Genomic DNA, 13,837 nt, shown 5'->3' on the forward strand with positions numbered 1-13,837 from the left:
ACTGTGAACAGGTACAATCATTATTCCCATTTTCAGATAAAGAAACTGAAGCAGAGAGGTTAAGTCACACACAGGGTAAGGGGGACAGTGGGCATTTGAACCCAGCCAGTCTGGCTCCATGGCCTATATTCTGAATCTCTGTGCCCAATTGCCTAGTATACAGAATAAAAATATCCAGTTTTTGACTATAGCATGAGGCATATCCATCAGGAGAGGGGTCATGGTAAAGGAATTTTGGAATTAAAGGCAAAGGGCAAAGACCATCAGAGCTAATGGCCCCAGAAGCAGTTTCCAATCTGATAGAACAAGGAGAAAGGGATAACTTCTCATCAACCCAAGGGGGGAAAAAAAGACTTTAAGAGAAAAAAGGACCTTCCTGGAGCTATTTGGATGACAGTAAAAAGTGGTCTAGAGGACAATGGGTGGGAAGCTTTTCTGACATGAGGCACCACTCTGGGGATATCTACTAGGCAAGAGAGGAGAAAGCAAATCAAGGGACATTTGAAGAGATGACCCTGGGCATGCCCCAGCGTGTAGGGAGAGATGAAGCAGTTGTTCTAGGGTCCCCGAGAAAGAACATCAAAGCCCAGGAGGGACCTTGGAAATTACCCACGGGGCAGTCAGGCCCTGGAGACTAGAGCGACATGGTCGGGGGTGAGACACTAAAGACAGTTCTGGTAGAGATTCACGGGGGTGAAGGTGGCACATTTGGCAGGGGGTGGTAGTTATAGTTGCTGAGTCTAAGAAAGAGATGGGCAAGGCGGAAGTAAGGGAGATAGGACGGTGGTTCTGTGGAGGGATGTGCGGGTGTGCGTGCGCGTGTGCGTGGACAGCCACATGTATCTTACGTGGATGGCCTCGCATGTGATCCAGGATACGGAGAAATGACCAGGAGGACTTTCCATGACTTTTACTCAGCATATAATTATCAAACCAGACTCATTTGGCTGTCCTCTTAAGTGTCACCCTGAATAGGATAATGGCTAGCAGCTATTACAATGGATCGAGCTAAAACAAAATTACATCTAAATTGTGGACATTTCTGATTAAAGTTGCATGAACTCTTGTTGTATTATTACAGGAATTTTGCCCTCGGAGTGCACTTATTAAGATCAGCCAAAACAAGTATGCTCTCTCTTGCTCTCATATAAAATCACGCCCAATTCAGGAGGATCCAAAAGCGTAAGTAGACCCAATTTTTATACTCCCTGAACTTTATTTATATCTTGGCACCTTTAATCTGTTTCTCCAAATACTTGAGCAGAAAAGCAGAGGTGGAGGACCTCCTGCTTAATATGTAGTTCTATGATTATTATTCCGTCAACATCACACCTCTTACTTGCTGGTTATTTGTCTGTCTGGTTCTAATCCCAAATGCAACATTATTTTACTGACTCCTCAGAAAAACATTCAATCCTGTCATGAACTTGAAGGAATTGTTCCCCTTTTACTGTAAGGGTTCAAGGGCTTCTAATGAAGTCTCACCATAAAGCAAAAGTTAGATTCAGTTGCATTTGGCACCAATCAACCGGCTGTTTCTTCCCTTGCTGGGGAGTGAGAATGAGGTGTTGGCCCTGGCTTGCCTGTGCCCAGGTGAGAGTGAGTGGGTGGGTGGGTGGGTGGGTGAGTGGTGGTTTCCAGGGGCTACAGTAGGTTGAATACATTTTCATCTGAGGAAGTGGGGTTGCTAAAACCTGGAAAGGGAGATTAAAGCAAAGTCAGTAAGAAGCAGCTGAGGCCTAGAAAGCAGGCAAAAACTGAAGTCCATGGGGCCAATGGGGGGCATCACAGCTGGAGTCAGAGCTATGACCTTGGAGGCGAAGGTGGATTTTGATCCAAGGGTGGGGGATGAACCTGGAACTACCCTCCAACTTCATTTGGAGTTTGTAGGTTGTCTTGGGTGCCAGCCTTCGTTCACATGATGGCATCACCTTGCACTTCATAAGCAGAAACCATCAGACATTCTCTCCTTTACTTCTCCCCCACCCCCCCGGGCTTGTAGAAACCTTCATCTTTCCCCCTGATGTCAAAGTACCTTCTCTCATCCAAGGCTGAGCTGCTTACCAGGCTCCAGAGCCTGTCCCCACTACCTGATTCTTGCTCCATCCTGGATTCTCTCCTATCTCCCTGGATCTTCTCCTGATTCCTTCACCCAGCAAAAACCCAAGTTTGCCTCCACTGTTTACACACATGCACAAATGCATGCACGCACACCCCCAGTCCTAAATCCATCGAGCTTCCTTGGTTCGGCAGTATGATCTGGCGTCCTCCCTCCCTTCACGGCAGCACTGTATGTGGACAGTCTCATAAGCTGATGTCTCCCCTTTCTTGCCTTCTCTTCCCTCCCTGAGGAGCCTTGGGTATTGGCTTCCCCCCTTACCCCCATGTGAAGTTGTTCCCACAGGGGCCACTCAAGACCTCTCACACTTTCACACTGACTGTGCGTGCTGTTTCAATCTACGGTCTATTTGACTCTGTCAACCACCCCTCCTCCTCCTCTTGAGACCTGTCATGGCTCCTCCTCCCTCTGGATTTCCTCCCTGCCCGATTTCAACCACATCCCTTGCTTCCATGACTTCATTTACACTAAGGACCTCATATCTCCCTCTCTACCCCAGATCATGCCTGTGCTCTGGCATCAGAATCGTAGCTTCTGAGAGTAGGACCTGGGATGGAATTCGCTAAAACCTCCCCCATTGGTTGTAACTGCAGACTCGGGTGATAGTAACTATGATAGAAAGGGCTTTGGAAGCTAAGGCCTGAGCTCCTATCCCAGCCCCACCCTCACTTAGTTTGTGCCCTGGGGCAGGTTGCTTGTGATCTCGGAGCTTGTTTGCTCACAACAGGATTAGGGCGGTGTGCGGATTGGAGATGGTTGTTGTGTGCTTGGGGTAAAGCAGGTGCTCAGCCCATGGCGGGAATCCTGTTATTTCCAGCCACCCACCTGAGTGTACAGAACCTCAAATTCAGCACATCTAATACTGAAATCATAGCTCTCCACAGACTCACTCCCATCTCTGCCTTTCCTCACTCAGTTCTCTCTTCCACCGGCACTCACAGAGTTGTCCGTGCAGAAATTTGGTCGTCATCTTTGGCTTCTTCTTGCCCTCACCCACTCTACCCCATGGGTCTCCAAGTTATGGTTCTAATTTGCAAATATTTCTCAGCTCTGCTGGACCTGTGCTGCCTTAGGTCAGGCATCTCATTTCCTGAGGCCCCTGCCTTTGTCCTCCTGCCAATAGTCCCAGCCCTCTTCTGGACAGAGGGGCTGAGCAGAAGACTCTTCCTCTCCTGCAAATCTGCTCTGGCCCTCCCCCCACCTAAAAAATTCTTCAGTCTCCTTCCCATGCCCCTTCTTATTCTAATTTGGCCTCTTGTGGGTCTGACCCAGGCCTGTCCCCCTAGCCTCACCTCTCCCTGTCTACCCCCCAACCAACCTCCCACAAGCCTTCTGCACACTAATCATACTAAACTACTTGTAACTTTTTCCCCATGCCATGCTCTTCAGGGCTCTGTGCTGTGTAGCCCTCCCTGGAATGTTATGCTCTGCCTTTGGCCACCAAGGAACTCTAGCACTGAACTCAAGCATCACCATCACTATGTCCGGTACTAGACGCCAGCCGTCCTATGCACTGAGGTGATCCCACTGCATCCTGTAGAGGTTTTCATTACAGAGATTTTCCCTTGTGTTGGGCCATGTACTTTCTCAATTTCTCACTCCCGTTAGGCACGTGTCCTTGAAAGCAGGTGCCAGGTTCTGTCCGCTTCTAAATTATAGCTTCAAGGTCCAGCTCTTAGGATGTGCTCAATGACTATTTGAAGAATGAACCAGTGAAAAATAAAGACTAGTGGATGCCCAGCAGTGTTCCTTGAGAGGTGCATAGTTTCACAGAGAATCTTTCCTTAGGTATTATTGTTGAAAATATACACTACCATCCTTCATTCTCTTCTAGATGAATATAATGTTCATTTAAAATTATAGCACATTTTTTGTTAATATAAAATCCTACTCAAAATAATATCCAAATTACAGCACATTTTAAAGGAATATGAATAGATATGTCTAGGTATTAACCATTTTCACTAAATTCAACATTATCAATCCTATTTTAATTAAAATTCAATTATTTCTGTGTTTGGAAAGCCTGAAATTGTTTTCTATCTTAGTCCTGCCCCAGGCCTTATTTAAAGCTCTTAGCTGCTGATTATCTACCCCAGCTTCTAGGGCTTTACACAGCGGAAGTGTGCATTGACTCTCTAGTCTCCCCATGGCAACTTCCATTGTTGGTTTGCTCTAGCTCTCTGTCCTAGCAAGAGACTGCATTTAATTCTCTTAAGCACAGGTCACGCCCAGCCTGCTAAATTCAGAGTTTAATCTCTCTCTGTTTCCATAATCAGAGCTGGCAGGTGTGAGCACACAGACTGAAGGTGGTAGGTCTTATTTTGTATCTCCGCTGGGATTTCCTTCTGGTAGGTCCTTTCTCATCAGGAGCGCTTCCTCACTTGCTTTCTAAGGTACCATCTCCCTTTGGTTTGTCTTTAGTAAGCCTTCACATCATTATACCAAATGAGACCATTAAAAAACAATCCTGGTGCTTTTTCTCAGGGGCTACTTAAAGAAATGTGCTATAGCTTGCAACTCCAACACAACAGCATTTGACTTAATTTAACTTTAAAAGATTAAATCCATGATAACCATCTATTTGGGGTTGGTCAGACAGGGTTTCATGGCCCCAAGCATGAACCGGGATACCAGATACTCAGCTCTCTGTCTTCTGTACCTCTGCTTTTTCTTTGTTCTTGAGGCCTTCAGTTGTGGGTGACAGGATATTTCCTGCAGGGCCCTCTTCCAGTTCCTAACTGAGGGCAACACACAGTGAAAGACAGGAAGGGGAAGTATTTGGAGGATAAAGAGTTCGCAACTGATTGAATATGGTCAAAGATGATGCCTAGTTTTCTTTTCAGCTTAAAATTTGACACCTAAATGATTCTTGAGGACTTTTGTCCTCCATCATCCAGTATGTGACCCATATTGCTAAATTCCAAACAACTAGTTCTTAAAGGAGAGAATCTTAGTATCACCATATTTACAATGTGAAATCAAGGGAGGCTCTTACTGGTTTGATTTTCTCTTTCCTCACCACAGGATGAGTGCATTTTCTGGCAGCACAGCTGAGGGAGGTGTGCCTTCTGAGAGTGTGTCTGATGGAGGGACATGATTACTCTTGCCTTACCTACCTTCAGTGATGTCCCTGAGCTTTTTTCTACACTTCATGGCATAGAGATGTCTGTTCAGCGTGAAAATATTCCCTCTAACTTTCCCTGTTTAGAGAATACACATGTAATTTCTCCTAATTCCAAGATGGAAGCCGCCCAGGAGGAATTTCCCCCCATTTGGCATCCTCCCCCCTTGCCAGGCAGAGAACTCCCAGCAGAGTTGTTCCCTGACTCCTCCCCTGGAATCCTGTTCCTGTCAGCAGGCTGCGGCCTCCACTGGGGGTGTTGTAGGGCAAGCATGCCTAGTGGGTTTGATGCTCTGACTTCTGGTTTTCTCCAGTGAAGGGAAGGCCTCTACCAGGCACTACTCGATCACCCACCGAGAGGTTGGTTGAGTACAAGCTGGGGACGACGTGCTCCTCCAGACAAGGTGCCTCTGGCAGGCCTCAGCTAAATCCCGGTCCTTGGCGCCATGTAGCTGGCTGGATATCCCTCCCAGCCATAGCTGGGATCCATCCTCTATTCTTGACAGAACAAGGCTTGAGCAAATTACTCCTGAGTCTCTTCCTTAAGAAGACTCACTTTGAGGGAGTTGGATTTCTTGAAAAAATTAGCAACATTCTAAATGTGATCAGGAAAGCCAGATAGCACTAATCCTTTTCTCTGCTCCAAAAAATTCTGAAGGAAATTGCTGGGCACTGAGATCCTGAAGGCAAGGAGTGTTCTCTTCTTGATGTGTGGTTGTAGTTGTGTGGCCTTGGGGACATGGTTGTGTATGAGTCTCTGGAAAGGGAGATCACTCTCCTAGGGCTCAGATATGTTTTATCTGGGTCTGTGGTCAGCTCCCAGTTCCTGAATGTTAGCCTCTCGTTGTCTCTCTTTGAACAGTTGAATCATTTTCTATCAAGCCATTTGGGTTTAGGAATATGTCCCAAAGGAAATCACAATCCCATGTTGGTTAATATTCCTCCCTTTCCTCCGTGTAGTGTGGCCTCACATCATCTTCTTAACAGCAGTGATGTTAAGTTGTTGACTGAAACCTCAAGATTCAGGGCTGACCCTGACATTACATGAGATGAATCACTTCCCGTAATCTTGCCCAGTCTCTGCTGACTATTTTTCCCTTAGAAGGAGCTGTCATCTGAATTCGTTAAGCCTCAGTATGTTATTAGCTCCCTCGTCCCTTCCGGTCAGATTAGGAGCCCTGTTTCCTAGGCTAGAGCAAAGCCCTGAAAAATAAGCAGTTCAGCAGCAAACCGTGTCTGTGAATGTCCCATATTTTCTGGAGGGACAAATGCCATTGCCTATTTTCAGAAAGCGTGCTGTGGTGCCCTAGTATGGGAACAAGAGAGCACTGAGAGTCATAGAGATTTGTTAGCCCTGAGGGACAGTGGTAACAATTTGGATGGCAATCGCCTTTTGTATCAGTCTCTCCATTTTCTGCCCCTTCCATTGTTAAAACTCAGGCATCTTGTGGTCTTCATCAAACATCAGGTCCTCCTGTTCTAAGACCAGCTTTCTGACAGACACTTAGGGCAGAAAAGAAATGAGTCCATAGAGAACCAGCGAGAATAGACCAAGCTGATGAGCTAACAGTAATCAAGCGGGTGAGGTGGGATTTGACCCAAGGAAAGTGTGGAGTAGGTGCTCTCAGCACTTTCTTCCCTGGAGTGGAGTGAACTGCATCTGAAGAACCAGTGAAGGCACAGTGCCTGCCTTCCCTCATCTTACCCCTACTCTCTGACACACGCATATGTAATTTTGACCTGTTTATCACATTATTTAAACAAACCTGTAGCCTAAAATAATTAATAGGACACTGAATCTTTCTTGGTTTTGGCATCAGAAAAGACAAAAGAAAGCCATTTATTGTGCCTTTCCAAGTGTGCTGATGGGTAACGTCCACTGGCTAGAGTCAGGAGCATAGCCACCTTCCCCTTTCCTCAGAGTGGATTTGGGCCACGCAGAGTGAGGGTGCATGGTGGGGGGGAGGCATTGGATAAGAGCTCTCACATCGGATTCACACCTACCCTGTTCCCCCTCCTGCAAGGGGACATTTCCTTGTGGAATATCTTGAACTAGGTCGACATCAGTCATTCTGGAGAGTAAAATGGGGTAGCTGAGCCAGCATCTGCTTACTTGATGTAAAGGCTTTTCCTTGATCACAATTCTGGTCTGCTTTTCATTCTGATCATGACAGCTTGCCTATGTTTATTCTTGTTTCAAAAGTATGCATAGTTAATATAAGTCAGAAATTAAAAGCAAAAATAATATACAAACCAGCCATAGTCCCACATGTCAGAAGTAATCACCATTTATATTTTGACATATATCCTTCTAGAGTGTGTTTTCTCTATGTTGATTATTTTTCTTCAAAATAAAAATTTTTGTTTCCCCTTATCATTTATGACAGTTACAAAATTTTTTTAAAAATGTGGAGTAAGTGACAATCCTACTGGAATTCTTTTCCCTTGAGGCAACTATTAACAGTTTGATGGAAAGGTTTCTAATTATCTTTGTGTTCACCATCTTAATAACAACAGGAAAATGTAACACACATTGTTTGTGACTTTTTTCCCCACTTAACAACATATTACTTGCATTTTGGCATGACAAGGACACCATTGTTTCATTATTGCCTACTTAGAATGTAATTATACAGGTGGTGCGCGATTTATGTGACCAATCCCCTACTGAAGGCTAGACATGTGTTGCTTCTTCAGTTTTCCTGCTCTTCTTCCTGGGTATCTTTCCATGATCGTCTTCCTGGTATCCTTCAGGTAGGCAGGTCAGCCTCTCTTCTACCTTCATCTTTGGGTGCCTTTCTCTCTACTTTCCATTCCTCCTTCCTGTGGCTCTTCTTTCTGAGAGGTTATGGGTGGTAGACTGGACTGTGACCAGTCTGATACATGGGAAACAGAGGACATCTCTGAAAAGGAAATAGAACATATCAACTTAGTCTGCTCGGGGGGGAGGCAACAATGTGAGGTACAGTTGATGGGAATGTAGTAGGTAGGTTTTTATGTTCTTTTTTATTTTCATTTTTTAAAGATTTATTCATTTGTTAGAGAGAGAGAGAGAGAGGGAGTGCAAGCATGGGGAGGGGCAGAGGGAGAGGGAGAGAGAGAATCTCAAGCAGGTTCCCCACTGAGTGCGGAGCCTGACTCAGGTCTCATACCCTGAGATCATGACCTGAGCCAAAGTCAAGAGCTGGACGCTTAACCAACATGCCCTTGTAGGTAAGATTTTAGATTTTACAAAGTGGGGGTGGTCTTACAACCTTGCTGTGTGTTTTCAAGAAGAGTCTCTAAGAACCCAGCCTTACAAAACTTACACATCCACATAGGTGCTTGCCTCATATTTCAAGATAATTTTGTTTGTGGCCTCCTGGGACGCTTTCTCTAATGTTACTGTGGTTGCTTGGGCCATTTATTTTTATTGTGGTGAATACACAAATCATAAAATTTACCATTTTAACCATTTTTAAGCACACAGTTCAGTGGCATTAAGTACGTTAACATTGTTGCGCAACCATCACATGAGCCGTCCCCGAATTTTGTCATCATCCCAAACTGAAACTCTGTACCCATTGAACACTAGCTCCTCATTCCCTCTCCACACTAGCCCTTGGCATCCACCACTTCACTTTCTATCTCTCTGATTTTGACTAGTCTTTGTATATCATATAAGTGGAATCATACAGTATCTGTCCTTTGTGACAAACTTATTTCACTTAGCAGAATGTCTTCAAGGTTCATCCATGTTATAGCGTGTGTCAGCTTTTCCTCCCTTTTTAAGGCTGAATAATATTTTATAATAATAATAGCTTATCATATGTATATACCACAGTTTGTTTATCCAGTCGTCTGTTGGTAGACAGTTGTGTAGTTTCCACCTTTTGGCTATTGTGAGTAATGCTGCAGTGAACATGAGTGTACATATCTGTTTGAATCCCTACTTTCCTCCTTGTGGATACAGACACAGAAGCAGAGTTGCTGGATCATATGGTAATTCTATTTTTAATATTTTGAGGAATTGCCACGCTGTTTTACACAGCAGCTTTGCCATTTTATATTTCACCAACAGTGTGCAAGGGTTCTAGTTTCTCTATGTCCTTGCCAACATCTGTTATTTTCTGGTTTCACTTTTTCTTTTCTTGATAATAGCTATCCTCATGAAGGCCATTTTTAATCCCTCCTGGGAATTACCTCTTGAGCCTTTGAGTGAATCCTTAATAACATGTGGTGAATCTTGATCCTTTGAAGAGGGATTTGATTGATATAATTTTCTCTTTAGAAATAACCAAAAATCTTCTCCCACTCTTAAGTTTTTATTTGTAATTTCCAAAAGTATCTGAAGAGCAATGTCAGAAGTTATTCAGAGTGAAGTCTGGGTGATCAAGATGATAGATACTGATTATGGGAACAAAATAAGGTTTAACACCAGGCAATTGGTGTTTTTAACTCATCCGGAAGGTCCTGAAAAAGGCAGGTTCCCAAAATGGTGTGCCATGAGGGCATGGCTGGAATGAAGTCATGAAGTTCCCAAGATCCCTTCTTTGAAAGACAACAGTTCTGGATAAATAAACTGATCAATATATTTTCTTTTATTTTTTTATACCCTTTGACCAACATCTTCCCATTGCCCCCACCCACTCCCCCAGCCCCTGGTGGCCGCCATTTTATTCTCTGTTTCTATGCCACATATAAGTGAGATCACACAGTATTTGTCTTTCTCTGACTTATTTCACTTAATATAATACCCTCAAGGTCTACCCTTGTCACAAATGGCAGGGTTTCTTTTTTATAGCTAAGTAATATTCCATTGCTTATGAATGTGGCACATTTTCTTCATCCATTCATACACTTATGGATAATTAGGTTATTTCTTTATTTTGGCTATTGTGTATAATGCTGCAGTGAATATGGGGCTACAGATATTTCTTTGAGATAGTGATTTAGTTTCCTTTGGGTATATACCCAGAAGTGGGATTGATGGATCATATTTTAGTTCCATTTTTAATTTTTTGAGGAGATTCCATACGGTTTTCCATAGTGACTATACCAGTTTACACTCCCATTAACAGTGTACAAGGGCTCACTTTTCTCCACATCCTCAGCAATACTCGTTATCTCTTGTCTTTTTGACAATAGCCATCCTAACAGGTGTAAAGTGATAACTCCTTGAGGTTTTGATTTGTATTTCCCTTTTGATTAGTGATATGAGCATGTTTTCATGTACCTTTTGGCCATTTGTATGTCTGTTCACGTCCTTTGCCCATTACTTAATTAGATTATTAGTTTGGGTTGTTTTTTTTTTTTTTCAGTAATTAGCAACAGTTTATTCTGCAGGATTAGTGATATTAAGTTGTATGAGTTCCTTATATCATTTGGACATTAATCCATTATCCGGTATATGGTTTGCAAATATATTCTCTCATTCCTTAGGTTGCCTCTTTGTTTTGTTGTTTGCTTCTTTGTTGTGCAGAAGCTTTTATTTTGATGTAGTCCCATTCATTTTTGCTTTTGTTGCTTGTGCTTTTGGTATTGTATCCAAAAAATTATTGCCGAAACCAGCAGAGGAGTTTTTCCCTTGTGTTATCTTCTAGGAGTCTTATGGTTTCAGTTCTTATTATGTCTATTTCATATTAATTTTTGTAAGTGTTGTAAGATAGGAGCATGCGGATTTCCAGTTTTTCCAATTTGTTGAAAAGACTGTCCTTTCCCCATTGAGTATTCTTGGTTCCCTTGTCAATTATTAGTTGATTATGTTTTTCTATATTTTCTAAATGGTATATTTATTTTCTAAATGGTAAAACTAGCCCTGTGACTTCCTAGTCATATCTAATGTCAACTAAATTAAAAATCATTATGTTTTTTAATTCGGGGGGCTTTTTTCTGATGGTACACCATACAGTAATTAGGGAAACTAAGGATGTAGAAGAGTATCTCTACTGTACAAGCTCCAGCTCAGGATGCCAGGAAAGAACTGGACTATGATGTGGCCAAGCTTATCATCCTGGGGGGACACAGTTCAATTCTGAGGCATGTCAAGGGACTTCTTGTTCAGGAATTGTTGCTTCACTCACTGACTTGGTCAGGACAGGATTCAAATGACATTAAGTTCTCCATACCACATGAGGCTCCCAGACATCAAAGATCTGTGGAAATGAACTGCGTGGAATAAAGCCCAGCCCAGACTATCAGGGCCCATGGAACTTCTGCAACTCCATTCCACAGAAAGAAGGCCAAGGGACAAAGAGCTGAGGAACACCACAGGGCTGGCTTGGACATCTCTGTAGACAGAGCAGCCAACAAGACCAGGGTAACACTGCTCTCTCTCTCTCTCTGTAGGGAGGATGTGAAAACGAAGAACTCTACTTTCTTAATATGTCCACTCAAAGAAATTGACACTGGGGATTTACGAGAGCTACAACAGGAGAACCCTAGAAAGAAGAAAAAGAAACCTGTCAAGAGGCTGCCTCTCCAGGAGATGGTGTCCTCGGACTCGGATGACTCTTCTCGTGGCATCAGGTCCCAAGAGTCCGACCCCAAGACACACCCCAAGCCCAGGGTGGGAGGGGGACGACATCGCCTGTCTCTGGAACACCCTGAAACCTCTCTCAAGAATAGTGCACTTGAGGTCACTCCCCAGTTTCCGGGCCAGTTTAGTTCCCAGTATAGCAAAAACTCTAACAGCCTTAAATAATGCTGACACCCACCTCCTCAGAGAAGGCTTCCGGCCCGGGGTCTAGGAGTCAGCCAGCCACGCCATCCACCTCAAGCAGCCCTGCCCTTCCCTCCTAGAACCACCAATAGCAGCAAAGGGCTGAGGACCATTGCTGAGAAACCTTAAAGCAGTCTAGTGGCAACTATGTTTAAGAGAGCCAGCATTCTTCCAGGGCTGCCCAGACCTCAGCCACTCATCACTGTGGAACTAGTCCCTCTGCTGAGGTAAGGCTGCCCTTCCTTCTACCCATTCCTACCCTGTTTGTAAAACAGATACACTTGTCTGTTATCCCCCACCTGGATCTCTGGTCTGTTTGTGCTTATTGGTTCTGGCTTTTTCTAACCATTCTTTATCCTATTATTTTCCCTGTCCTCACCACACTATACTCAGTCTTTTGGTAAATTCTACATACCCAGAAGTTTAATCTGACAGATTACTGTCATAAGATTTTCAGCTTTTTTTTTTTTTTTGGTGGAAGTTAAGGTAGTTATAATCCAAGCCTGCAGTCTTGTTTTAAATTGATTATGTCATCTGAATTAGGTATTTTATCACTTAATGTGAAGACTAAAATTAAGACCTAGTAACTTGTCTGAGATCTGCAAAACAAAATTATTGATTTCTGGCCATTTTTATTGAGCCCTTCCTAATTATTTTTGTCTGTAGTCTGTTGTAGGTACCTCTAATTGAGCGCGGAACCAGAATAAAAACTCTTACGTTGGAAACATTTCAAAACTATTGTATTGTTTATTTATTCCTGTTTTCTTTGAACATGTTTTAGCAATGACATCAAAGTATCCACTTCTTTTTATTAATTTCTTAGTAAAATTAGCTTCACTAATTTCAAAAATGAAATAGGTCTCCCAAATTCTCTTTTTCTAGTCAGTAATAGCCCCAGGGCTATATAATAATAGGGTACAGATTATTAATAAGAAAAATATTGGATGCTTTTTGCAAATGGAAAAGATAGATTTTAGAGTATCAGCAAATTTGCAACCTAATTAAAAATGGTGTTTATATACCTGAAAGCTAGGGTGTCACCAGGATTATGGCAAAGAAATTAGAGAAAGCTGCCTCCAAAAATATGAAAGAAAAAGAGACATCAGCTCAGCATCAGGGTAAAAGAAGTAATGTAGGGAAGAAGGAGTTGAAAAGTGAGGAAATGATCCAGAATAAGGTGTGAAACAGTGTGGGGAGGCTTGCTGCCCCCCAGAACCCAGAGGTTTCTCATAGGCAGAAAAGCTCTGGAGTAGTCGTCTGGATTTGATCTGTACAGTGTAGAACTGGTGGTGTAGGGAAGAAACCATTCATCAAGTGATATTCATTCGTGCATGCATGCAAGCCTTCATCTAAGTCTGCCTTCATTCTTTTAATTATTTAACAAGCAATTGAGTGTTGATGATATGCCAGGCTCCAGAGAGATACTATCAGACATTTAGAAGGTACTTACCTTCTCTATCTTACCTCTCTTCATTTCCACTTTATTTTTGGACCAATCACTGTTGTCTGGTTTAGAAGCATGTGCAGAGAATGAAGAACTACAGGACAAATATACATAAGAAAACCTTGTTGGTATTACATTACAGTGTGTATATTTCAATGACGTTGTGATATGTACAGTGCGTTGTACTTTATTGATAAGCCCAGTTCAGTATGCTGGGGGAAATCCCAGTAAGAACACTGTATGTCTACGTCCAGCTGGTGTGGAATAACAGGAAACTAATTTCATTCCCAAACCCCTGCTTGAGATAATTAAAACACTAGATAGAATGTATGTAACCACAGCTTCCAAAACATTGGACATAGGCAATGAAGTACAATGATCTCTGAGAAACAAGTGAGGTAAGCCCCATGAGTGTGCAGCTTACTACCCAGTGTCAGTTTCCGTGCTGCA

The 13,837-nt window shown here is 43.1% G+C and overlaps 1 protein-coding gene across 1 annotated transcript in view; it reads left to right on the forward strand.

The window, feature by feature from the left end:
• Positions 1-12,914, forward strand: part of VWA3B (von Willebrand factor A domain containing 3B) — a 210,124-nt gene extending 197,210 nt beyond the window's left edge. The window contains exons 25-26 of the mRNA XM_008699794.2: positions 1,082-1,182; positions 11,571-12,914. Of these exons, the coding sequence (XP_008698016.2) occupies positions 1,082-1,182; positions 11,571-11,925 (456 nt within the window). The 3' untranslated portion in view covers positions 11,926-12,914. The remainder of the gene's footprint in view (positions 1-1,081; positions 1,183-11,570) is intronic.
• Positions 12,915-13,837: the final 923 nt, after the last annotated feature.

Source organism: Ursus maritimus, unplaced genomic scaffold, assembly GCF_017311325.1.
Source record: "Ursus maritimus isolate PB19 unplaced genomic scaffold, ASM1731132v1 scaffold_6, whole genome shotgun sequence".
Taxonomy (NCBI): Eukaryota; Metazoa; Chordata; class Mammalia; order Carnivora; family Ursidae; genus Ursus; species Ursus maritimus.